This window comes from Mustela nivalis (assembly GCF_964662115.1).
Source record: "Mustela nivalis genome assembly, chromosome: 7".
NCBI classification, from domain to species: Eukaryota; Metazoa; Chordata; class Mammalia; order Carnivora; family Mustelidae; genus Mustela; species Mustela nivalis.
The window spans coordinates 24,319,209-24,344,150 of record NC_139026.1 but is presented as its reverse complement, the minus strand read 5'-3'; the positions used below and the strand labels follow the sequence as shown (position 1 = coordinate 24,344,150).

At 39.0% G+C, this 24,942-nt stretch overlaps 2 protein-coding genes across 6 annotated transcripts in view; one reads left to right on the top strand and one right to left on the bottom strand.

Moving 5' to 3' along the window:
* LOC309868981 (uncharacterized protein C3orf20 homolog) overlaps window positions 1–24,513 on the bottom strand; it is a 132,675-nt gene extending 108,162 nt beyond the window's left edge. The window contains exons 1-3 of one of the 4 annotated variants that reach the window (XM_082739286.1): window positions 24,391–24,513; window positions 12,135–12,207; window positions 11,483–11,568 (exon numbers count right to left, since the gene is read on the bottom strand). In XM_082739286.1, the coding sequence (XP_082595412.1) occupies window positions 11,483–11,568; window positions 12,135–12,194 (146 nt within the window). In that variant the 5' untranslated portion in view covers window positions 12,195–12,207; window positions 24,391–24,513. Of the gene's footprint in view, window positions 1–11,482; window positions 11,569–12,134; window positions 12,208–15,203; window positions 15,243–24,010; window positions 24,254–24,390 lie in introns of those variants that run through there. The other 3 variants (XM_082739283.1, XM_082739284.1, XM_082739285.1) reach the window with 3 other exon arrangements.
* A 154-nt stretch (window positions 24,514–24,667) lies between these two features.
* The window catches only part of METAP2 (methionyl aminopeptidase 2), a 30,580-nt gene continuing 30,305 nt past the window's right edge, over window positions 24,668–24,942 (top strand). The window contains exon 1 of one of the 2 annotated variants that reach the window (XM_082739319.1): window positions 24,668–24,921. In XM_082739319.1, coding sequence (XP_082595445.1) covers window positions 24,771–24,921 — 151 coding nt within the window. In that variant the 5' untranslated portion in view covers window positions 24,668–24,770. The remainder of the gene's footprint in view (window positions 24,922–24,942) is intronic. The other variant, XM_082739320.1, reaches the window with a different exon arrangement.

Here is a 24,942-nt window from a genome sequence, read left to right as displayed (position 1 = left end):
AAACTTAAAAGTGTTCTTCCCCTTTTGGTAGTAGCATCTAGGTGATTTAAAGTAACCTTCTCTTGGAGACAACTAGAAAAGCTGCATAAAATTTTTAAAAAGTTCTTAAAGGCTACAGACAGCTAACAAGAGAGTGATAGTCATCACTCAGCTATTACTATCAATATCTGGAAGATGGAATACAAACAGATAAACCCCATATTTTCCCTCCTTGTGGAAGGTAAGGGGTGGGGAAGGAAAACTTACTAATTCTAGAGGAGGCATCTGAGAGACTTAAAGAGTGGTCAGGGCTTTTGATAGCTTTGTAGTAGCTAAGAGTTCAAAATTTGGAGACTAGGGCCCTCCATGGCCAGGTTACTGGTTGAGACCCAAAACGCTGTGTACTAGGAGTAAGGGTTATCCAGAAGTACACCTAGACCAGCTCATTACAACACAGTTTCAAATTAACTCACTTCTTGACATTGAATTAAGGCCACCTCAAAGTGTTCTAATCACAAGCCTCTGACAGAAACAAATGTAAATTTCCTCCAGTGGAAGCTAACTTCATCCTAGCCCTCAAATTATTTTTAAAAATAATTTTCAAATACAATATGTGACACAAAGTGTTTAAAAAAAAAGACTGACAAGGAGTCAGGAGAAAATGAATGAGAGCCAGCAGGAACAGCAATTAATAAAATAGAACCATAGGGAGATACAGAGTTTAAAATAACTCTGCTTACCATGACCAAGGAAATTGAGAACTTCTGCAAAAAACTGAAAACTACATGCATACACCCACACACATGTACACATATAAATAGTGCATATCTGAAAAAGAATCATATAGAAACCATAAAGCTGAAAAATACAATAACCCAAATTAAGAACTCTGTAGATGGGTTTAACAGCATATTAGACACAAAGCTGAAGGGAAAATTAGTTACAAGAAAGACAAGTCAGAAGAAAATCTTTACAATGAAGTATGGAAAGATAAAAGTGAGCAGAACTAAGATTATAAAATACCTATTTATTTAGAGTCATCAAAATTTACTATTAATTTAAAAAATAAAAGGAGATGGGGTGCTTGGGTGGCTCAGCTGGTTGAGTGCTGACTCTTGATTTCATCTCAGGTCATGATCTCGGTGTCATGTCATGGAACTGAGCCCCATATCGGACTCTGCACTCAGCAGGGAGTCTGCTTGGGGTTCCCTCTCTCCCTCACTCTCTGCTCCTCCCACTTCTTGGGCTCTCTCTCAAATCAATATATCTCAAAAAAAAAAAAGATAACATGGAGGAGGATCCTTTTGGCGAATTAAAACGTGTATTATTTGACCTACACCATGAATTTACACACATACTCACACACATACATACACACACATAGATGTTGAATATATATGTACGTATATAAATAATTTTACATACTTACAGGTTTTTAAAAGACAGAAATCTTATTTTAATAATCTTCATTAATGATTATAATGACACTATAAATGTGTTTATCACTTTATAGTTAGTTTCTCATATACCATTTTATTCAACTCTCAAAATAACTCTATTAGATAGGTATTACATTATTTCTGTTGCATAGTATTCTATGTATACAAATGTAAAATTATGAACTATTTATTAAATACTAACTTATTGATTTAAAAATTTCAATTACAGGTGGTTGATATTGGACTAGGTATTTCAACAACAGGGAGGTACATCTTTTTTTTTAAAAAAGATTTTATTTATTTATTTGACAGAGAGATAGAAGCACAAGTAGGCAGAGCAGCAGGCAGAGAAAGAGGGAAAAGCATACTTCGCAACAAGTAGGGAGCCCGAAGTGGGACTCAATCCCAGGACACTGAGATCATGACTTGAGTCGAAGGCAGACAACTTAACCGACTGAGACACCCAGTCACCCTGAGAGGTAAATCTTTGATCTCTCTTATTACTGAAGAGGAAATGTATTCAAGGATAAGGACTTTTCAATGACACTAAATTTAAAAAAATATTTAATATCTTAGTGAGGAGCACTCATCTGGGCCTCTTCAATTTCTTTTGTATATTCTGGAGTATTAAATATAAAAAATGGACTGAGGTTGTCCAATGAACCCAGGAAAATGCCAGCCTAAGCAATATTTCTTGTGACAGTGAACAACTTTCTGAAAATCCTGTGAACTAGGTAGCTCAAGGCCAGAATTCAGCAGCGAATAGCCATGGCACAGGATGGGGCAGGATTCAGAGATTTATTTTCTTTGGCTTGTCTGGTGAAGTGTGCATGTAATTTTAAAAATTGGATTAGTTGTCAGTATCTGAGGACCAGAAGTACTCTATGAAAATCCACATTCCAAATTTCTCTTAAAAATGGAAAGAACAGGAGTTTCGATAGGGGAAAGAGTCAAGATGGCAGAGAAGTAGCAGGCTGAGACAACATCAGGTAGCAGGAGATCAGCTAGATAGCTTATCAAACCATTCTGAACACCTACAAATCCAACAGGAGATTGAAGAGAAGAAGAGCAGCAATGCCAGAAACAGAAAATCGACCACTTTCTGAAAGGTAGGACCGGCAGAGAAGTGAATCCAAAGAGAGGAGAAGATAGACCGCAGTGGGGAGGGGCCAGCTCCTGGCAAGCGGCAGAGCAATGGAGCACAAAATCAGAACTTTTAAAAGTCTGCTCCACTGAGGGACATCGCTCCAGATGTTAAGCCAGGGTGAAGCCCACACGGGGACAGTGTGGCCTCAGGTCCCACGGGGTCACAAAAGGATTGGGGCTGAGTGTCGCAGAGGTCACAGGTATTAGGGAAAGCCGGCTACAGAGACGAAGCTGAGGAGTGAGCTCTCAACTTGGGGTTACCTTAAATTGTGGTCTGTGGCACAGGACACTACTCTGCGAGGAGAGACTCCACAAGATCCGGGGAGACCGTCCTGGAAGAGCTCAGGGATTTGTGGGGTTCAGAGACTCCATGTGGGGCTGTGTGCCAGAGATAGAGAAGCTTGGTCACAGGCTGAGTGACCTCGCAACATGGCTGGAGGCCAGGGAGACAGGAGTGAGTGAGCGCTTTTCTCCAGGGGTGCACTGAGCAGTGGGCCCCCGAGCTCTTGGTTCCTCCGAGCCAGAGATTGGGAGGCTGCCATTTTCATTCCTGTCCTCCGGAACTCTACAGAAAGCATTCAGGGAACAAAAGCTCCCGAAAGCAAACCGGAGCAGCTTAGCCTGACCCCTGGTAAGGGCAGTGCAATTCCGCCTCAGGCAAAGACACTTGAGAATCACTACAACAGGCCCCTCCCCCAGAAGATCAACAAGAAATCCAGCCAAGACCAAGTTCACTTACTGAGAACAGCAGAATCCCAGAGGAGGAGAAAGCAAAGCATGGAATTTATGGCTTTCTCCCCATGATTCTTTAGTCTTGCAAAGTTAATTATTATTAATTTTACATTTTTCTTCTGCTAATTTTTTTTTAACTTTTACCCTTTTCTCTTTTAAGGTTTTTAAACTAGTTTATCTTAACAATGTCTTTCATTTTAAACAAAATCGTTTTTGAACCTTCATTATTATAGCCATATTTTATCCTTCATTGTATCTAACTTTATTTGTTGTATACACATAGGGTTTTTTCTTCTAAAAAAATTTGGGGTACAACTTCTTCAAATAGATCAAAATACACCTTAAACCTAGCACAGGGCTTTGTTCTAGTCTCCAGCCTGAGCAAATTATCTCCACTTTCATTTTCTTTATTCTCTCAACCAACTTATCTTAACTCCTTCTTTAGAAATTAAAAAAAAATTGTTTTTCATCTTTATAGTCATATTCCATCCCTTCATTGTGTTTACCCTTATATATGTTTTTCACTCTTTAAAATTTAGGGAGTTAGTTTCTTCTAAGAGACCAAAATACTCCCAAAGTTAAGTGGGTGAGCCTGTTCTATTCACCAGTCTAATATATATATTTTTTCTTTTTTATATTTTTTCTTTATTTTTTTATTATTATTATTTTTATTTTTTTAAGATTTTATTTTATTTATTTGACAGAGAGAGATCACAGTAGACAGAGAGGCAGGCAGAGAGAGAGAGAGGAAAGCAGGCTCCCCGCTGAGCAGAGAGCCTGATGCAGGACTCGATCCCAGGACCCTGAGATCATGACCTGAGCCGAAGGCAGCGGCTTAACCCACTGAGCTACCCAGGCGCCCTATTTTTTTATTTTTTTAATTTTTTTTTTTCTGAACTTCTTTTTACCCCCTTTCTTCCCCCCCACAATTTGGGGTCTCTTCTGATTTGGTTAAAGCACATTTTCCTGAGATCTTTGCTACCCTTTTAGTATTTTATTCTCTCCTTCATATATCTTATCTGGATAAAATGACAGTGGAAAAAAGAGAAAAAAAGAACAAAAGGCAGTACCGAAGGCTAGGGACCTAATCAATATGGACATTGGTAATATGTCAGATCTAGAGTTCAGAATGACGATTCTCAAGGTGCTACCCAGGCTCAAAAAAGACATGGAAGATATTAGAGAAACCCTGTCTGGAGAAATAAAAGCCCTTTCAGGAGAAATAAAAGAACTAAAATCTAACCAAGTTGAAATTTAAAAAGCTATTAATGAGGTGCACTCAAAAATGGAGGCTCTTACTGCTAGGTTAAATGATGCAGAAGAGAGAATTAGTGATATAGAAGACCAAATGATAGAGAATAAAGAAGCTGAGCAGGGACGCCTGGGTGGCTCAGTTGGTTAAGCCGCTGCCTTCGGCTCAGGTCATGATCCCAGTGTCCTGGGATCGAGTCCCACATCGGGCTCCTTGCTCCGCAGGGAGCCTGCTTCTCCCTCTGACTCTGCCTTCCACTCTGTCTGCCTGTGCTCGCTCTCACTCTCTCTCTCTTACAAATAAATAAATAAAATCTTTAAAAAAAAAAAAGAAGAAGAAGAAGCTGAGCAAAAGAGAGACAAACAACTACTGGACCACGAGGGGAGAATTCGAGAGATAAGTGATAACATGAGATGAAACATTAGAATAATTGGGATTCCAGAAGCAGAAGAGAGGGGAGTAGAAGGTATATTGGAGAGAATTATTGTAAAGAATTTCCCTAATATGGCAAAGGGAACAAGCATCAAAATCCAGGAGGCACAGAGAACCCCCGTCAAAATCAATAAGAACAGATCCACACCCCCTCATTTAATAGTAAAATTTACAAGTCTTAGCAACAAAGAGAAAATCCTGAAAGCAGCCTGGGAGAAGAAGTGTCTGTAACATACAATGGTAAAAATATTAGATTGGCAGCAGACTTATGCACAGAGACCTGGCAGGCCAGAAAGAACTGGCAGGATATATTCAGAGCACTAAAAGAGCAAAACATGCAGCCAAGGATACTATATCCAGCTAAGCTACCATTGAAAATAGAAGGAGAGATAAAAAGCTTCCAGGACAAGCAAAAACTAAAAGAATTTGTAAACACCAAACCAGTTCTACAGGAAATATTTAAAGGGGTCCTCTAAGCAAAGAGAGAGCCTAAAAGTAGTAGTTTAGAAAGGAACAGAGACAATATGCAGTAACAGTCATCTTACAGGCAATACAACTGCACTAGATTCATATCTCTCAATAGTTACCCTGAAAGTAAATGGGCTAAATGCCCCAATCAAAAGACAAGGGGTATCAGAATGGATAAAAAAACAAAACCCATCAATATGCTGTCTACAGGGGCACCTGGGTGGCTCAGTGGTTAAAGCTTCTGCCTTTGGCTCAGGTCATGATCCCAGGGTCCTGGGATTGAGCCCCCGAATTGGGGCTGTCTGCTCAGCAGGAAGACTGCTGAGAACTTTCTCTCTGCCTGCCTCTCTGCCTACTTGTGATCTCTCTCTGTCAAATAAATAAATTTAAAAAAAATATGCTGTCTACAAGAAACTCATGTTAGACCCAAAGACACTTCCAGATTTAAAGTGAGGGGCTGGAAGACAATTTACCATGCTAATGGACATCAAAAGAAAGCTGGGGTGGTAATCCTTATATCAGATCAATTAGATTTTAAGCCAAAGACTATAATAATAAATGAGGAAGAACAGTATATCATACTCAAAGGGTGTGTCCAACAAGAAGATCTAAAAATTTTAAATATCTATGCCCCTAACATGGGAACAGCCAAGTATAGAAACCAATTAATAACAAAATCAAGTAAACACATTGACCATAATACAATAATAGTAGGGGACTTTAACACTCCCCTCACTGAAATGAACAGATCATCCAAGCAAAAGATCAACAAGGAAATAAAGGCCTTAAATGACACACTGGACCAGATGGACATCACAGATATATTCAGAACATTCCATCCCAAAGCAACAGAATACATATTCTTCTCTAGTGCACATGGAACATTCTCCAGAATAGATCACATCCTGGGTCATAAATCAGGTCTCAACCAGTCTCAAAAGATTGGGATCATTCCCTGCATATTTTCAGACCACAGTGCTCTGAAGCTAGAACTCAATCACAAGAGGAAATTTGGAAAGAGCCCAAATACATGGAGACTAAAGAGCATCCTTCTAAAGAATGAATGGCTCAACCAGGAAATTAAAGAAGAATGGAAAAAATTAATAGAAACAAATGAAAAATGAAAACACAACGGTTCAAAATCTGTGGGACACAGCAAAAGCAGTCCTGAGAGGAAAATATATAGTGATACAAGCCTTTCTCAAGAAACAAGAAAGGTCTCAAATACATAACCTAACCCTATACCTAAAGGAGCTGGAGAAAGAACAACAAAGAAAGCCTAAACCCAGCAGGAGAAGAGAAATAATATAGATCAGATCAGAAATCAATGAAATAGAAACCAAAAAAACAACAGAACAAATCAATGAAACTAGGAGCTGTTTCTTTGAAAGAATTAATAAGATTGATAAACCCCTGGTCAGACTTATCAAAAAGAAAAGAGAAAGGACCCAAACTAATAAAATCATGAATGAAAGAGGAGCGATCACAACCAACACCAAAGAAATACAAACAATTATAAGAACATATTATGAGCATCTCTACACCAGCAAAATTTCATGATCTGGAAGAAATGGATGCATTTCTAGAGACATATAAACTACCACAACTGAACCAGGTAGAAACAGAAAACCTGAACAGACCCATAACCAGTAAGGAGATTGAAACAGTCATCAAAAATCTCCAAAAATCTCCAGGGCCAGACGGCTTCCCAGGGGAATTCTAACAAACATTTAAAGAAGAATTAATTCCTATTCTCCTGAGACTATTCCAAAAAATAGAAATGGAAGGAAAATTTCCAAACTCATTTTATGAGGCCAATATCACCTTGATCTCAAAACCAGACAAAAATCCCATCAAAAAAGAGAATTACAGACCAATATCCTCGATGAACCCAGATGTGAAAATTCTCACCAAAATACTAGCCAATAGGATCCAACAGTACACTAAAAGGATTATTCACCACGACCAAGTGGGATTTATTCCAGGGCTGCAAGGTTGGTTCAACATCTGCAAATCAATCAATGTGATACAATACATTAATAAAAGAAAGAATAAGAACCATATGATACTCTCAAAAGATGCTGAAAAAGCTTTTGACAAAGTACAGCATCCCTTCCAGATCAAAACTCTTCAAAGTGTAGTGACAGAAGGCACATACCTCAATATCATCAAAGCCATCTATGAAAACCCCACCACAAAAATCATCTCAATGGAGAAAAACGGAGTGCTTTTCTGCTAAGGTCAGGAACACCGCACCGATGTCCATTATCATCACTGCTATTCAACATAGTAATAGAAGTCTTAGCCTCGGGATGCCTGGGTGGCTCAGTGTGTTAAAGCCTCTGCCTTCGGCTCAGGTCATGATCCCAGTGTCCTGGGATTGAGCCCAGCATCGGGCTCTCTGCTCAGCAGGAAGTCTGCTACCCCTCTGTCTCTCTCTGCCTTTGTCTCTGCCTACTTGTGATCTCTGTCTGTCAAATAAACAAATAAAATCTAAAAAAAAAAAAAAAAATCCTAGCCTCAGCAATCAGACAACAAAAAGAAATTAAAGAAATTTGGCAAAGAAGAAGTCAAAGTACCACTTTTTGCAGATGATATGATACTATATTTGGAAAACCCAAAAGACTCCACTCTAAAACTGCTAGAACTTATACAGGAATTCAGTAAAGTGTCAGGATATAAAATCAATGCACAGAAATCAGCTACATTTCTTTACACCAACAACAAGACAGAAAAAAGAGAAATTAAGGAGTCAATCCCATTTATAATTGCACCCAAAACTATAAGAAACCTAGGAATAAATCTAACCAAAGAGGCAAAGAATCTATATTCAGAAAACTATAAAGTACTCATGAAAGAAATTGAGGAAGACACAAAGAAATGTTCCATGATTATGGACTAGAGAACAAATATTGTGAAAATGTCTATGTTACCTAAAGCAATCTACACATTTAATGCAATCCCTATCAAAATCCCATCCATTATTTTCAAAGAAATGAAACAAATAATCCTGCCTTCAGCTCAGGTCGTGACTTCAGGGTCCTGGGATCAAGTCCCGTATTGGGCTCTCTGCTCCGCAGGGAGCCTGCTTCCTCTTCCTCCTCTTTTTCTCTCTGCCTGCCTATCTGCTTGCTTGTGATCTCTCTCTGTCAAATAAATAAATAAAATCTTAAAATAATAATAAAAATAATATTAATGCAATATTATATTACTAATGTAATCATATATGATTATATTGTTATATATTATATATAATATTACTAATATAATAATATTAATGGTAATTAGTATTACCATTTATTAATTACCTCAGTTTTATCATATGTAAAATAAGGTCAATAATTCTACCTCCTTCAAAGGGTTGATAAGAAATATATGCACTTAAAACATAATATTTATATGTCTGGTTTATTTTTCAGATAGAGGCTCAAATGACAGACTGTCCATTTCAAAACCAGACTTAACAATCTTAACAAGAGATAATCAACAAACAGGGAGCTTGGGTGGCTCAGTCAGTTAAAAGTCTGCCTTTAACTCAGGTCATGATCCCAGGGTCCTGGGATTGGGCCCCGCATCAGGCTCCCTGCTCAGCGGGGGGCCTGCTTCTCCCTCTGCCTGCTGTTCCTCCTACTTGTGCTCTCTGTCAAATAAATAAATAAAACTTTAAAAAAAAGATAATCAATAATGAAGGTCTTGGGACCTGGCCCAGTCTTAAAGTAGCCCCACCTCTCTGTGGTAGGCACCACATGTGTGAAGAAATGATTCATTCATTCAAGAAATATTCATCAGGCACAGTTCTGGGCGCTGGAGAGATACGGTGAAGAGGACATAACTCTGCCCCCATGGACCTTATACTATAATTGGGGAAAGACAGGAAGGAAAACATGAAGGAAGAAGAGGGAGGGCAGAGACAAGGAAAGGAAAGAAAAAGTATGGATAGTGGTAACTGTGACTTTAAAAATAAAACAAGACACTATAATAGAATGATGGGGGGTGTATGTTTGGCTGCTTTGGATTGGGAGATCAGGGATGGTCTTTCTGAGGAGGCGACATTTGCACTGAAACTAGAATAATGGTCAGGAAGAACTAATATGGCAGAAAAATATTCAAAGCAGAGTGTACAGCAAAAGCAAAGAACCAAAAGGAGGAATGGGTTTGGTTGTTTAAGGAACAGATAGGCTAAAATGGCTGGGGAACAAGTGACATGGCACGGTACTTGAGGAGGATGGAGGACCTACAGGAGAGGAAATGACAGAAGGACTTGCAGTTCATGGTAAGAAATGTGGATTTTATTCCTGGTATAGGGGCAACAGTAGGATAGCCAATGGCATGTTTCTAGGTAGAGTGAACAGAAGCAATGCATTAAATGAGAAAGCCAGGCAGCCAATAAAGCTCTAGATAAACAGACCTACCTATTGCCCATATGACAACCTGAACTCCTTTACTGAGTGCCAATTATAAGCCAAGCACTGTGAATGCAAAATAACCAAGTTACGTTGCATTGCTTTTCAAGCAGAAAGAGTTGGAAATGAAGAAATGATAGACTTCTGAAAAGAGCAGCAACTTGCAGTGGTCTTGAGAAGTTATAGCAGGCTCGAAACAAACAAACAAATTAGTGTATATCAGGGTTTCTCAACTGACATTTTGGACTAGATAATTCTCTGTTGTGGGGGCTGTCCTGTGCATTGTAGGATGTTTAGCAACATCCCTGGTCTCTACCCACTAGATAACAACAGCACCACGCCCCTAAACATGACAGCCCAAAATGCCTTCAGATATGGCCAATGTCCCTTACCGGGCAAAATCACCATTGCTTGAGAACTTATTGGTATAACTGACAGCTTTAACCCTATACAATCTTGAGACATATGGTCTTTTTTTTTTTTTCTTTTAATTCATTTATCAGACGGGGATCCCAAGTAGGCAGAGAGGCAGGTGGGGGGTAGAAGGGCAGAAGCAGGCTCCCTTCTGAGCAGAAAGCCCAATGCGGGGCTCGATCCCAGGTCCCTGGGACCACGACCTGAGCCAAAGGCAGAGGCTTTAACCCACTGAGCCACCCAGGCGCCCAAGACATATGTTCTAAGACAGGTTGGAGTATTTTAATTTCCAAGTTTAAGAAATTGTAGTAGTAGTAGGTAAAAACATTGTGAAAAGTTTAGTTCCATTATTTCATTTACCTTTGAGGGCAGACACAATTCCATGATTATTAAGTTAAAAATCTCTCTTAAGCCCATTCTATGTGCCAAGAATTGCTTTTGGGACTGGATATATAAATGGTCAAGTAGATTAAAAAATCTTCCCTTGGGGTGCAGAGTGGCTCAGTCAGTTAAGTGACCGATTCTTGGTTTCAGCTCAGGTCATGATCTCAGGGTGGTGACATCAAGACCCGCAACTACTCTGTGCTCAGCATGGAGTCTGCTTGGGATTCTCTCCCTTTCCCTCCCTCTCTGCACTACTTCCCCACCTCACCACCCCCCTCCCTTAGCTCTGGGAAGCTCTTTCCCTCTCTCCCTCTCTCTCTCCAATAAAAATATATAAATAATTTTTTTCCCCTTATAGACCTGATACTCTCATGGGAGATGTAGGGCAAATGACATAGGAATGACATTTAGAATGTTAAAGAGTGGTAACTGCAAGAGGACAGTTAGGAAGAGGGATAGAGAATGCCAAGGTAGGGAAAGATAGAAATTTGAAATAGGAAAATCTCAAAAAAGTGATATTTAAGTAAAGACTTAAAAGGAACAGAAAGCATAGAGAACATCTGGTACAAAATCCCTAAAGCAAGAGAGGGGTTGGGTTTGTTGTAGAATAACCAAAAAAGCCAAACCAGAGTGGCTGCTCAGCTATGACAAATTATGCTTCAATTAACCTCTGATCTGGCTAGAATAAAGTTTTCTGATTGGCTTCATGGTCAGCTTTGAAACGGAAAATATCCTGATATAGTTTCTTGAGGACTGGGGTACAGGGTAGAGAAGCACTGGTCCTGAGCGCCTTAAAACTCTTTGAAAATGTAAAGTAATTCCAGATATTTTACCTATAAGTAGCTCCTGAGGTGTGTCTCAAATAGAGGAAATGGTCTTCACACTCTCTCTTTTTCCATTTCTTTCTTTTTGGTTTCATCTAAAATGAAAGCAAATTTTCTGATTAAAACACGGAAAAATATTGGTCCAAAGTGAATTATTTTTAGAAAAGTAAATTATAGGGGGCGTCTGGGTGGCTCAGTCTGTTTAATGTCTGCCTTCAGCTCAGGTCAGGATTTCTGGGCCCTGGGATCAAGCCCCACATTAGGATTCCTGCTCAGCAGGGAGTCTGCTTTTCTCTCTCTCTCCTTCTGCCCCTCCGCATGGCTAATTCTCTCTCTTTCTCAAATAAATAAATAAAATCTAAAGAAAGAGAGAGAGAGAGAGGGAGATATGGTGTCTGGGTGGCTCAGTTGTTAATCATCCGCCTTCTGCTCAGGTCATGATCCCCAGATCCTGGAATCAAGCCCTGCGTCAGGCTCCCTGCTTGGTGGGAAGCCTGCTTCTCCCTCTCCCACTCTCCCTGCTTATGTTCCCTCTCTCATTGTCTCTCTCTCTCTCTCTCTTTGTCAATTAAATAAATAAATAAAATCTTTTTTTTTTTTTTTTTAAAGAGAGAGAGAGAGACGTCAACTATAATTTGCTGAGATTGAGATGTATTATTACCTGATCGAAGAAATAGATGGGCTCAATGTCCAAAGATTTAACTTCAGTCAAGTCTCCCATTCTGCTATGAGATCTAAGAAGGAGAAATTAGAACTCTGACAAGTTATCATGTTTGTGGCTGATATTTCAAAGTACTTCATAGTTTTAAAGTTTAGATATTTTATTTTCAATTAAATATTTAAAAATTTTGGGACGGGGGAATACAACTCTTCCTTTATCTACAGTTTCACCTCATGGGCTATCAGCTCAACATAAATGTGATCAGAAGGATCACATGCTATGGGCAAATAAAGCAGTAGCATGTCACTGCCAAGTTTCTCAACCTTGGCACCACTGACATTTTGAATCAGATGATTCTTTGTGGTAAGAAGCTACCTTGTGTCTTGTACGATGTTCAGCAGCATCTCTGGTCTCTACCTACCAGACACCAGTAGCACACCTTTTTACCCAGTGCTGACAAAAAAAACGTGTCTCCTGACATTGCCAACTATCTCTTGGAAATCAAAACTGCCCCTGGTAGAGAATGACTATGCCAATGCAATGGCCAAGAAAAAAGGTTTGATGTGGAAGGAACTAGTGAAGATAAGTAACACTGCTGATGACAGGGCTATTAACAGCAATGCCACTCAAAATGTGGTCCCTGGACAAGGGGCCTCAGCATCACCTGGGACTTTATTATAAATGCAAATCCACACTCAAATTTAATGTATACTGTGCCAGAATCCCGGGGGTGGTATCCAAGAGTCTGTGGTTGAACAAGCCCTCCAGGTGATTCTGAAAAATGCCCAAGTTTGGGAAGCACTGACCAAGGTGACCCATTTTACCAAGCAGGCTGTGAAAACCACTCTCGTGACTGGAGGAGAAAGTCTGGGGCTGGCTAACCCAAAGTTAACGGGTCTCCTGGATTTGCAATGGAAAAGATGGATCAGCACACAGTGGAGGACCTGGTAGCAGCCAAGGCATCAATGGACTGGGAAATATGATGGATTGGGGATTGTTAGCTATTACTATTATTATTAAAGAAAATGTTCAGAGGCCCAGGTTGGACTAGCTCTTCCTTAAAAAGAAGTTGGAGAATCCCTTTAAAATGAAGATTGGAGGGAGAACAAAACTTGTATCTACCTAAACATCTGCATCTCACTGTCCTGCCAGAGTAGCTGAAGATTCTGCTTTGAGTAAATTCAGTATCTAAAAAATCCTTCGTTAAAATGTAAAAATATAGGCATTTACATTGTAACATGTTATATACATTCATGAAAAACCTCATGTCCTGCAATATTGTGTACTAAAAATAAAAGGGTTTATGGGAAAAATAAGGTAGGGCACACCACTTAAAATCTATGCTGCTTTGGAACTAGAGCAAAAAACAAAAACAAAAACAAAAAAAACACATGCCAATAATTGGCACCTCAGGAGAAACTTAAACAGCTCAGGCAGGCACTTATAGCCAGATGCTGCTTTGGATATTAAAACAACAACAACAACAACAATAACAACACACACACACACACACACACACACACACACACACACACACACACACACACAAGATGAGGGGTGCCTGGGTGGCTCAAAGGATTATGCATCTGCCTTCAGCTCAGGTTAGGATCCTAGGCTCAGCAGGGAGTCCACTTCTCCCTCTCCCTCTGCCTCTTCCCCTGCTTGTGCATTCTTTGCCTCTCTTTCTCTCTTAAATGAACAACCAAAAAAAAAAAAAAACACCAAAAATCAAAAACAAAAAAACCCATAAGAATAGAAATGCAAACTTACAGGTACTAAAATAACGTGGCTCCTTGCCAGTGGGGTTGCATTAAAGTGGGCACAGAAAGAAGTGAAACCTTAATATTGTTAAGATGGCAATACTCTGCATATCATCTACAGATTCAGTGTAATCTCTTTCAAAGTTTCAACGGTCCTTTTCACAGGATTGACATGCTAACATTTCTAATATTCATATGGCAATTCAAGAATCTAGAATAGCCAAAATAATCTCGAGAAAAGAACAAATTTAGAGGATCCACACCTCCCAGTTTCAAAACTTACAAAAGCTACAGTAATCTAAAGAGGTACTGGCATGAATATAGATACATAGATCAGTGAATTAGAGTTGAGTCTAGAAATGAACCCTCAAATTTATGGTTAATTAAGTTTTGGCAAGGGTGCCACACAATTCAATGAAAGAAAAAATAGTCTTTTCAATATATGGTAACAAGGCAACTGGATATCTACATGCAAAAGAATAAAATCAAACCCCTACTACACAGTGTATACAAAAAATCAATTCAAAATGGATCACAGAATGGAAAAAACATTTGCAAATCATATATGTAATAAGGGTCTAGTATTCAGAATATATAAAGAACTCTTAAACTCAACAATACAAAGAGAAAAGAGATGACTGACTCAATTTAAAAATGGCCAAAGATTTGGATAGACATTTCTCCAAAGAACATGTGCAAATGGCCAATAACACATGAAAAGATGCTCAACATCATTAGTAATTAGCTAACTGCCAATCAAAACCAAAATGAGATACCACTTTACACCTATTAGGATGACTATAATTTTAAAAAGACAATAGTAAGTGATGGCAAGGATATAGAGAAATTAGAAACCTCATACACTGCAGGTAGGACTGTACAATGGTACAGTTGCCTTTGAAAACAGTCTGGTAGTTCACTGAAATGTTAAACATAGAATTATACCATAAGACTCAGACTCAGCAACTGTATTCCTAGATAAGATCCAAGAGAAATGAAAATATATTATGTCCACATCAAAACTTACAATGTTCATAGTAGCATTATTCACAATAGCCAAAAAATAGAAATAACCCAAATGTCTATCAATTGATGCATTAAAATATTCTATAATTAGACAGTGGTAATGATTATACAGTTGTAACATATTAAAAACCTCAGAATTATACCCTTAAATGCTTAATTTTCTTTAAAAAGGAGTACCCAAGAGCCTCAACCAGTTCCAGCTTCTACCCCTAACAAACTAGGGATGCCAAATTCCAAAGATCATGTCCTCACAAATATCTAAGTGCCTTAAAAAAGTACCAACCTTCTGTCTCACCAGCTTCTGTAATTTTTCAGACCCAAAGAATATTAGAGATCTGTTGGTTCTGACTCCAAATTAACCTTATACAAGAGTTCCATTCAGAACTTCAAGACCAGCTGATTCCATTCGTGTCTTTTATCTCAGTCAACCTCAGTCACTGGAAACGTTAAACTTGCAATTTCTGGATTAAGAAAGCCAACTGAGCACCAAGTCCTCTACATTCTGGAATTTGTAGAAGTTAGGGTTTCTTTATTTTTAATTACCAGAAATTTAGCAACACAGAAATATAATATCTTACATATCTGAAGGTAGAGTAACTAGTCTAGGGCTTTCCAGTACAGTAGCTGAATAATATCACCAAGGGCTCAGCACCATCCCATCTTTCTGTTGTGTGTTCTTCAGATTTCAACCCCCAGGATCATTTTCAGATTTGAAAAAACCTAAAAGAAAAAAAGGGACTTTTTTTTTTGTCTTTTTTTAAAACTTAGGAAACCTTTCCCAGAAGTTTTCAAAGGCTTTTTAAAAATTATTTATTTAGTTACTATTTAATTATATTAAAAATTTTTTGAGTATAGCTGACACACAGTGTTACATTAGTTCTAGGTGTACAACATAGTGATCCAACTTCTCTACACATTATGCCTTGCTCACTACAAGTTACCATCTGTCACCATACTATGCTATTATAATATCACTGACTATATTCTCCATGCTGTAACTTTTATTTAAAAAAATTTTTTAAAGATCTAATCTTTATATAATCTTTACACCCAATGTTGGGCTTGAACTTACAAGCCCGAGAACAAGAGTCACACGCTCCAGCAACCGAGCCAGCTAGGTGCCCCTGTACCGTTTATTCCCATGACTTACTCATTCCGTAAATGGAAACTTGTATCCCCTACTCCTCTTCACCTACTTTGGCCATTCCTTCCCCCACCTTCCCTCTGCAACCTTCAGTTTGTTCTCTTTGTTTATTCATTTATTTTGTTTTTTAAAGTCTACATATGAGTGAAATCATATGGTATTTCTTTTTCTCATTCTGAATTATTTCATCTAGCATTATATCTTGTAGGTGCATCCATGTTATTGCAAATGGAGAGATTTCATGCTTTTTATGGCTGCATATTATTCTACTGTGTGCATGTGTGTGTATGTGTGTGTGCACATATATATATGTGTTAATGGACACTTAGATTGTTTCTATATCTTGGCTATTTTAAATAATACTGTAATAAACATAATGGTATATATATATCTTTTTATTTTTTTTTATTTTTTTTTTAAAGATTTTATTTATTTATTTGACAGAGCGAGATCACAAGTAGGCAGAGAGGCAGGCAGAGAGAGAGGAAGGGAAGCAGGCTCCCCGCTGAGCAGAGAGCCCGATGCGGGACTCGATCCCAGGACCCTGAGATCATGACCTGAGCCAAAGGCAGCGGCTTAACCCACTGAGCCACCCAGGCGCCCTATATATATCTTTTTAAATTAGTATTTTCATTTTCTTTGGGTAAATACCCAGTAGTAGAATTATTGGATCATATGGTATTTCTATTTTTAATTTTTTGAGGAAACTCTATACTGTTTTCCACAATGGCTGTATCAGTTTACATTCCTGATGACAGTGCATGAGAGTTTTTCCTCCACCTCCTCATCAACACTTATTATTTCTTGTGTTTTTTGATTTTAGTCTTTCTGATAGGTGTGATACTTCATTGTGGTTTTGATTTGCATTTGCCTGATGATTAGTGATGTTAAGCATCTTTTTATGTGTCTGTTGGTCATCTGTATGTCTTCTTTGGAAAAATGTCTATTCAGGTCCTCTACCCATTTCTTAATCAGATTGTTTTTGGGGTGTGGAGTTGTATAAGTTCTTTATATATTTTGGACCCCTGATTAAATACATTTTTTCCAAGTATCTTCTACCACTCAATGATTTTTCTTCATGTCTCATTGACCAAAATTGCAACATGTCTTTCCTAAACAAATCACTGGGAATTATTGAAATTGTTGTGTATTAGCTCAGCCCAACCAGGATGTACCCTTGAAGATACATTCATCTGATGAGGCACATGGTTAGGCAGAGAAGAGTGGACAAGTGAACTAAGGCAGGATTATGTTAGCAAGGGAAAAACTAAAATGAATTCTGGGTAGGCTTCCAACAGTGTCCGTTACAGGCATCTAATGTCTACTGGCTTCCATCACATTAAAGCAAAACTTCCTAGTGGACAAAGCCTTCCCCACAAACACAGACATCACAGTTCTTCCACTGCATCATTGTAAAATATGAACAGGCAAGCAACACCATCAGTCATTTAAGGAAAACGTGAAACGTGAAAGTGAAAGATCATAATAAATTATTCTACTTTCAATCATGATATAGTAACTGACAATAGACACAAGACCTTCCACCATAAACAAATATCAAACTGGGCAAAATAAAGAACTGTTTTTAGATATTCATCAATAGGAATTTTATAACTGTTATCCCTAACCAAAGACAAACAAATGATGAAGCTTCATGATTATGACGGCTTTTTGCCAGAGAGGCACTTTCCACAGGGAAAGGCCAAATAAACCATGGTATCTGCACCAAGGAGATGGAGATATCAGATATCAGTGAGAAGGCAGCTGCACTGAGAAGTCTGCACAGGAAAAGACTCCACAAAAACAAAGAACTATTAGGAAGAGAACAACCATGGAGAACCTATGGGCTGAGAAACAGTCAGAGGTTCAACAGGGATGGGAGATACCAGTGTTTCATCCAACCACACTGGAAAGATGTAATTACCCCAGAAATTTAGTAGACACCCCAGAAAGGCCAGGTTTTATGAACAGGGTTAATCTAGCAATATAGTAGCACTGTTCAAGAGAACTATAATGAGGGGTGCCTGGGTGGCTCAGTGGGTTAAAGCCTCTGCCTTCAGCTCCGGTCATGATCCCAGGGTCCTGGGATGGAGCCCTGAATCAGGCTCTTTGCTCAGCGGGGAGCCTGCTTCCTCCTCTCTCTCTCTCTCTCTCTGCCTGCCTCTCTGCCTACTTGTCATCTCTACCTGTCGAATAAATAAATAAAATCTTTTAAAAAAAGAGAACTATAATGAAAGAAATGTTATTTAAAAATTTCTAGTAACCTCTTGGAAAAAAAAGTAAAAATAAACAGACAAAATTAATGTAAATAAAATATTTTATTTTACCCAAAATATCTAAAAAGTTACCATTTCAACATGTAACCAATAAAAGAGATTATTTTTTTCCAACATAGGAGACTTTTTAAAAAGATTTTATTTTTAAAGTAATCTCTACACCCAATGTGGGGCTGAAACTCAGATCCCAAAATCAAGGGTTATACTCTCTACCAATTGAGCCATCCAGGAACCCCATCAACTTGGAAGATTATTGAGTTCACAGTCTCTTTTTCATACTAAGTCTTTGAAATTCAGTGTTCATTTTTTAAAAAAAGATTTTATTTATTTATTTATTTGACAGAGAGATCACAAGTAGGCAGAGAGGCAGCCAGAAAGAGAGAGAGAGAGAGAGAGAGAAGAAAAAGACTCCCTGCTGAGCAGAGAGCCTGATGCAGGGCTTCATCCTAAGACCCTGAGATCATGACCTAGGCCGAAGGCTTAACTCACTGGGCCACTGAAATTCAGAGTCCATTTTACACTTAAAACACACTTCAATTTGGACTAGTCACATTTCAATTACTTAACAGTCATACATGGTTAGTAGATTTCATATTAAAGAGTCACTCAGAATAGTGTCTGTAGTGGCTAGAATAAGATAACAAATTACTAGACATGAAAAGAACTGGAAAATATGACTCTTAGCCAGGAGAATAAGTTGTAAACACTGAAATGAGAGAGATGATGAAAATAGGTGATGAGAACCTGAAAGCAGCTATTATGTACTTAAATATTAATAGGAAAACATAAATGTAATAAGACAACAAATAGAAAATCTTAATAGAGAATTGGACACTATGAAAAAGCAAAATGGAAATTCTAGAACTGAAAAATATAGTATCTGAAATGAAAATTAACTGGATAAGCAATGGAAAACATCCAAACTGAAGCAAAAGGGAAACAATAAAAATAAAAAACAAAGCAAAGTCAACCAAACCTCAGTAACTGTAAGACAATATCAAGTTGTCTGATGCAATATCTGGTGAGGTCCAGCTTCCTGGTTTATAGATGCCTGAATCCTCATATGTGGAAAAGGCAAGGGATCTTTTAGGAGCCTCTTTTTGTAAAAATACATAAGGGCTCTCTTCTTATGACCTAAGCACCACCCAGAATCTCCACCTTCAAATACCATCAGATTGGGGTTAGTTTTCAACATATGAATTTTGGGGAGACACATTCAATCTATGGCATCATATAAACAAAAAAAAATCTGTGGGGTCCACCATAATTTTTCAAGTGTGAAAAATTATATGAAAAATCTCCATATTACAACCTCACTCACAATATAGTCCGAGTTCAACTCAGCCTACCTCAACCTTTAACATCAAAATAACCCTCAACTTCTTTTTTTTTTTAAGTAGGGTCCATGGGCGCCTGGGTGGCTCAGTGGGTTAAGCAGCTGCCTTCGGCTCAGGTCATGATCTCAGAGTCCTGGGATTGAGTCCCGCATCGGGCTCTCTGCTCAGCAGAGAGCGTGCTTCCCTCTCTCTCTCTCTGCCTGCCTCTCCATCTACTTGTGATTTCTCTCTGTCAAATAAATAAATAAAATCTTTAAAAAAAAAAAAAAAGTAGGGTCCATGCAGGACATGAACTCATGCCCCTGAGATTAAGAGCTGAGATCAAGAGTTGGGTGCTTCTACTGGGTATTTACCCTAAAGATACAAACGTAGTGATCCAAAGGGGCACGTGCACCCAAATGTTTATAGCAGCAATGTCTACAATAGCCAAACTATGGAAAGAACCTAGATGTCCATCAACAGATGAATGGATCAAGAAGATGTGGTATATATACACAATGGAATACTATGCAGCCATCAAAATAAATGAAATCTTGCCATTTGCGACAACATGGATGGAACTAGAGCTTATCATGCTTAGTGAAATAGGTCAAGCAGAGAAAGACAACTATCATATGATCTCCCTGATATGAGGAAGTGGTGATGCAACATGGGGGCTTAAGTGGGTAGGAGAAGAATCAATGAAACAAGATGGGATTGGGAGGGAGACAAACCATAACTCTTAATCTCACAAAACAAACTGAGGGTTGCTGGAGGGAGGGGGGTTGAGAAAAGGGGGGTGGGGTTATGGACATTGGGGAGGGTATGTGCTTTGGTGAGTGCTGTGAAGTGTGTAAACCTGGCGATTCACAGACCTGTACTCCTGGGATAAAAATATATGTTTATAAAAAAAAAAAAAAAAAGAGAGAGAGAGAGTTGGGTGCTTAACCAATTAAGCCACCTAGGCACCCAACCCTCATTATTTAATAAGCAGTGGGGAAACATTATCAGGCGAGATGGGAAGAGGGAGCCTATGAATGGTACTGTTATTTGTCTCAAGTATTTCATGCTGTTCTTATCTTTCTTTTATGAACTCTTAATAATGATTCCTATGTATCCCTGACTAATAAACACTTGAAGCTTCCATGTGGGTAATGATACTCATGACATGTTGGCCATAGGAATATTGCTTGCAACCATATATGTCTTCCCCAAAGTCCACAGCCTTAATATATTCTACATAGAGAGTATGGGGAAGGTAAAGAAGTTCTATTATAAAGTATCTAACTATTCTCCAGTTACAAAAAGAACGTGTTGAAAAATAAAAGGTAACTTAGGATATTGTTGGACAGAAATAGAGAAAGGATTATAGAAAAGCATGTGGCAAAGAGCCACTTTTAGGGGTGCCTTGGCGGTTCAGTCTGTTAAGTATCTGACTCTGGATTTTGGCTGAGGTCATGATCTCAGGGCTGTGAGATTGAGCCCCACATTGGGCTCTGCATTGGGCATAGAGCCTGCTTAAGATTCTCTCTCTCCCTTTCCTTCTGCCCCTCCCTCTGCCCCTCTCTCTTTAAAAAAAAGAGGGGGGGATGCCTGGGTGGCTCAGTGGGGTAAGCCTCTGCCTTCGGTTTAGGTCATGGTCTCAGGGTTCTGGGATGGAGCCCCGCAGTGGGCTCTCTGCTCAGCAGGGAACCTGCTTCTCCCTTTCTCTCTGCCCACCTCTCTGCCTACTTGTGATCTCTGTCAAATAAATAAATAAAATATTAAAAAAAAAAAGCCCCATTTAATTTCAAGAAAGGCTCTCTCCAAAATCAATGGCCTATCAGCAGCTGATAGAATTGACCAAAACTTTGTTCTGTAAAACTTTCTTCTCTCCTTATTTCCATGTGACTATTCTCTAAAGCATTTTCTACTTCTTATCCTATTATTCCTCTGTAGTTTTCTTAGCAGAATTTCCACTCTCATCGTAAGCAAACAAAATCCCTGAACGTTAGTGTCCTTCTGGGTTGTGTTGTTTTGGGCCCTTTTCTTTTCTCTCTGAACTACCACATCCACAGCCTTCTACCATACACAAGTCCTAAAAACTCACATGTCTGTATCTTTAGACCCATATTTCTAACTGTCTACTAGATATCTTTGCCCGGATGCCCTGCAGACATCTCAAACTTCAAATGTCCAAAGCTTATCTTCCCCTCAAACTCCTACAAAACTTACTACTCCTCCTTTAGTCCCTATCTCAGGGAGTGGTACCACTATCCACCCAGGAACCCAAGCCAGAAACCTGGGTGTCATCCTCAACTCCTACTTCTCCACATTTAATGGACCACTAAGTTTTAATTCTAGGTTAAAAATGTTTCTGCAATCCAACCTCTCCTCTCTAGCCCCCCAACATATAAGTTCTGATCATTACTGTTATCAATAATAACATCTTAGCAAGTCTCCCCTACTGTGAGGCTCTGTCATTTCCAATTCTTTCTTTAAACTACAGACCAGCGGACTTAAAGATTTCACTGTTCAGAAAGGTTTAAAAAATGGTTTGATAATTAACAAAGTATGGCGTTTTAAAAAAATTTTTGTCGGGTCACAAAACCCAACATCATCTACTCTACAAGTACTTCAAAATAAAAAATAAGGCTGGGGCTAAAAAATGTTCATTTTTAGGATCCAGATTTTCTCAGCAAAAAATTAAATTTTTAGACAATATAACAACTGTCATATTATATCAGGGCACCTGATGGCTTAGTCAGTAGAGCATGTGACTCTTGATCTTGGGATTGTGAGTTCAAGCTCCACATTGGGTATAGAGATTACTTAAAAGTAAAATATTATAAAAATGTTTTATTATAATTCATTGACTTTATAATTGGAAAAATACTTCCCTAAGGAAAATAATGTTTTTGTCTGCTAATCTAGCTAACCATCTGAGACAAAAATTACTTTATGTAGTTTTCTGGAAAAAATATAGGCTATGCTGGTATTTACATTATTTTTTACTTAGATTCTTAGTTCTCTTAGATTCTTTGGTTTTCAACATTTTTCATTCCTTTGCCCTATTGCATTTCCTCTTGTAGAAGAAACCAAATGAGGAAAATAAGAAGTGTCATTTTAAGTACTTAAGTTACCTCAAACACTGAAGTGTCCTGGAAAATAATCATCCAGTAAATATCCATTACTATACTGTTAAGATATGCACTGTTTTTATACTAAAAGTTTTATTTTCTTGCCTCTTTTTCAAGAAAGGGGAAGTACAGTACAATCCCTTTGCAACAAAGAAACTATGTTTTATCACTGCATTTTAGCATTTTTCTTTTACTGAAAAAATATTATTTTGATATTGAAAATTTTGTAGATCAACCTATATCTCCAGCATCCCTTTCTGAAAATTCATTTACCAATGCTACCATTCTGTTTCTGTTCTCCCAGAACCCTGTGTCTCCCAGACAGGGTCTGAGATAGTAGCCATAGTCCAAGTGTTCCCAGAATTTAGAGAGGAACTGCAAAGACTTACAACAAGCTTTGCAGGCATTTTTGATGTGGGATATTTTACTGTTAAGGTTGTTCAAAAGCTTCTGGCAGTAACTTTGCGCCTGGAAAGGGTGAGAGCTTTGATTTCTCCTGAGCTTGAGGAGCCACATTCTTGCCCCTAGTATGAAGATCTTTCAGACTCTTAAAATCTCTCAGCTTTGTGATGGACGAGCTCAGAATAGGAAATGATTAATATATGACTTAAGGAAAGCATTACCACCTTATGTTATTCATATTTATTTACATGTCTGTCTCATTGAATCTGAAGTTTCTTGAAGGTACAGAGTTGTGCCGTTCCTTTTTTAATCATCCATCAAGAAAAATTACTTCAAGTCTACAATCAACCACTAATTTGTAAAATCAATTTACTGATTTGAAATTTCAATTGGGAAGGCAGAATACCGAATTATTAAACTTTTGGTGCCTGATGACCTGGGCTTAGATTCTGCTATTCACTTACTGTAGGATCTGATGCAAGCTCACAAAACTTTCTAATTTCCTCAACTCGAAAGTGGATAAAACGAAATAAAGGACTTGGAGCTTTTAAAGTTCTATTTATGTAATGAATATTTCCTGAGCTCAGACTAAGCTCTAGGGTGCTGGTAATAGAGTACAAAATACGCAGGGTTCCTGTTCTTACGGAGCTCAGGTAGCTGGGGAGACAGACATAAAACAATTTATCGAACCGATTACATTACAAATCGCCATGAAAAAAGGTTAACACTTCAACAAGAGGTCGTAAAAGGAGATTTAGATTACTGAGTAAGGAGTCTCAGGGCGAGTGGCATTTAAGCGGATATCTGAAGGATGAGGAGATTCATTTCCTCACCTCCTTCTCGCTCCTCAGCTCTCCTGAATCCGGCTTCCGTCTTTCTACCTAAGTAGTTCTTGCTAAAGTTATCACTGGCCTCCATGTTACTATATACAACAGACTTTGCTCAGTCCTCTTACTTGACCTCCCAGCAGCACTCTGCAGTTAATCACTCCCTCCGTCTTCAGACGCGGTCTTCCCTTGCCTTCTCTAATAAGAAACCCGTCCTGACTGCCTCTTCAGTCTCTCCTGCAGGTTTTTCTCCTTAAGTGCCTGGGCAGCCTCGCCGTGAACTGTAATTGTGAAAAACAACGCAATCCCTTTGAGTCATAAAAAAGGTGTACAAGCAAACACATTTTTGGGGGGCTTCTCTTCGCTTCCGGTACGCTTCATATTACCGCGAATATAAAACTTTTCCGTTCCAGCAGACACGCCCTTCCCTCTGGCGCGCTGGACCTGGCCACAGGGCAAAGAACAGGTATTCAACTTGACCCAACGCCGACACATTTGCCCGGGAAACGCCCAAGACGCGGGACAAAAAAGGGCTTTCGCTCCAGCTCCGCCGGCGCTTCAGAAACTAAACCTGAGCAACTCTTTCTTTCAAGTATAGTCCCGCGCTCTTTCGCGCTCGAGCTGCGCAGATGAGTCCTCCGACATCCCAGCATTCCCTGCTCTCCAACCATCGAGAGCAGCTTCCGGCGTCGCTGGTGTGGGTGGGTGAAGAAGGAGCGGGCCCTCGCCGCTCTGTCTCACTCTCTCTCGCGCTCTCTCGGGCAATATGGCGGGCGTGGAGGAGGCAGCGTCCTCCGGGAGCCACCTGAATGGCGACTTGGATCCAGACGACAGAGAAGAAGGAGCGGCCTCTACAGCTGAGGAAGCAGCCAAGAAAAAAAGACGGAAGAAAAAGAAGAGTAAAGGGGCTGCCACAGGTAAAGGGGGTTTTATGTGTT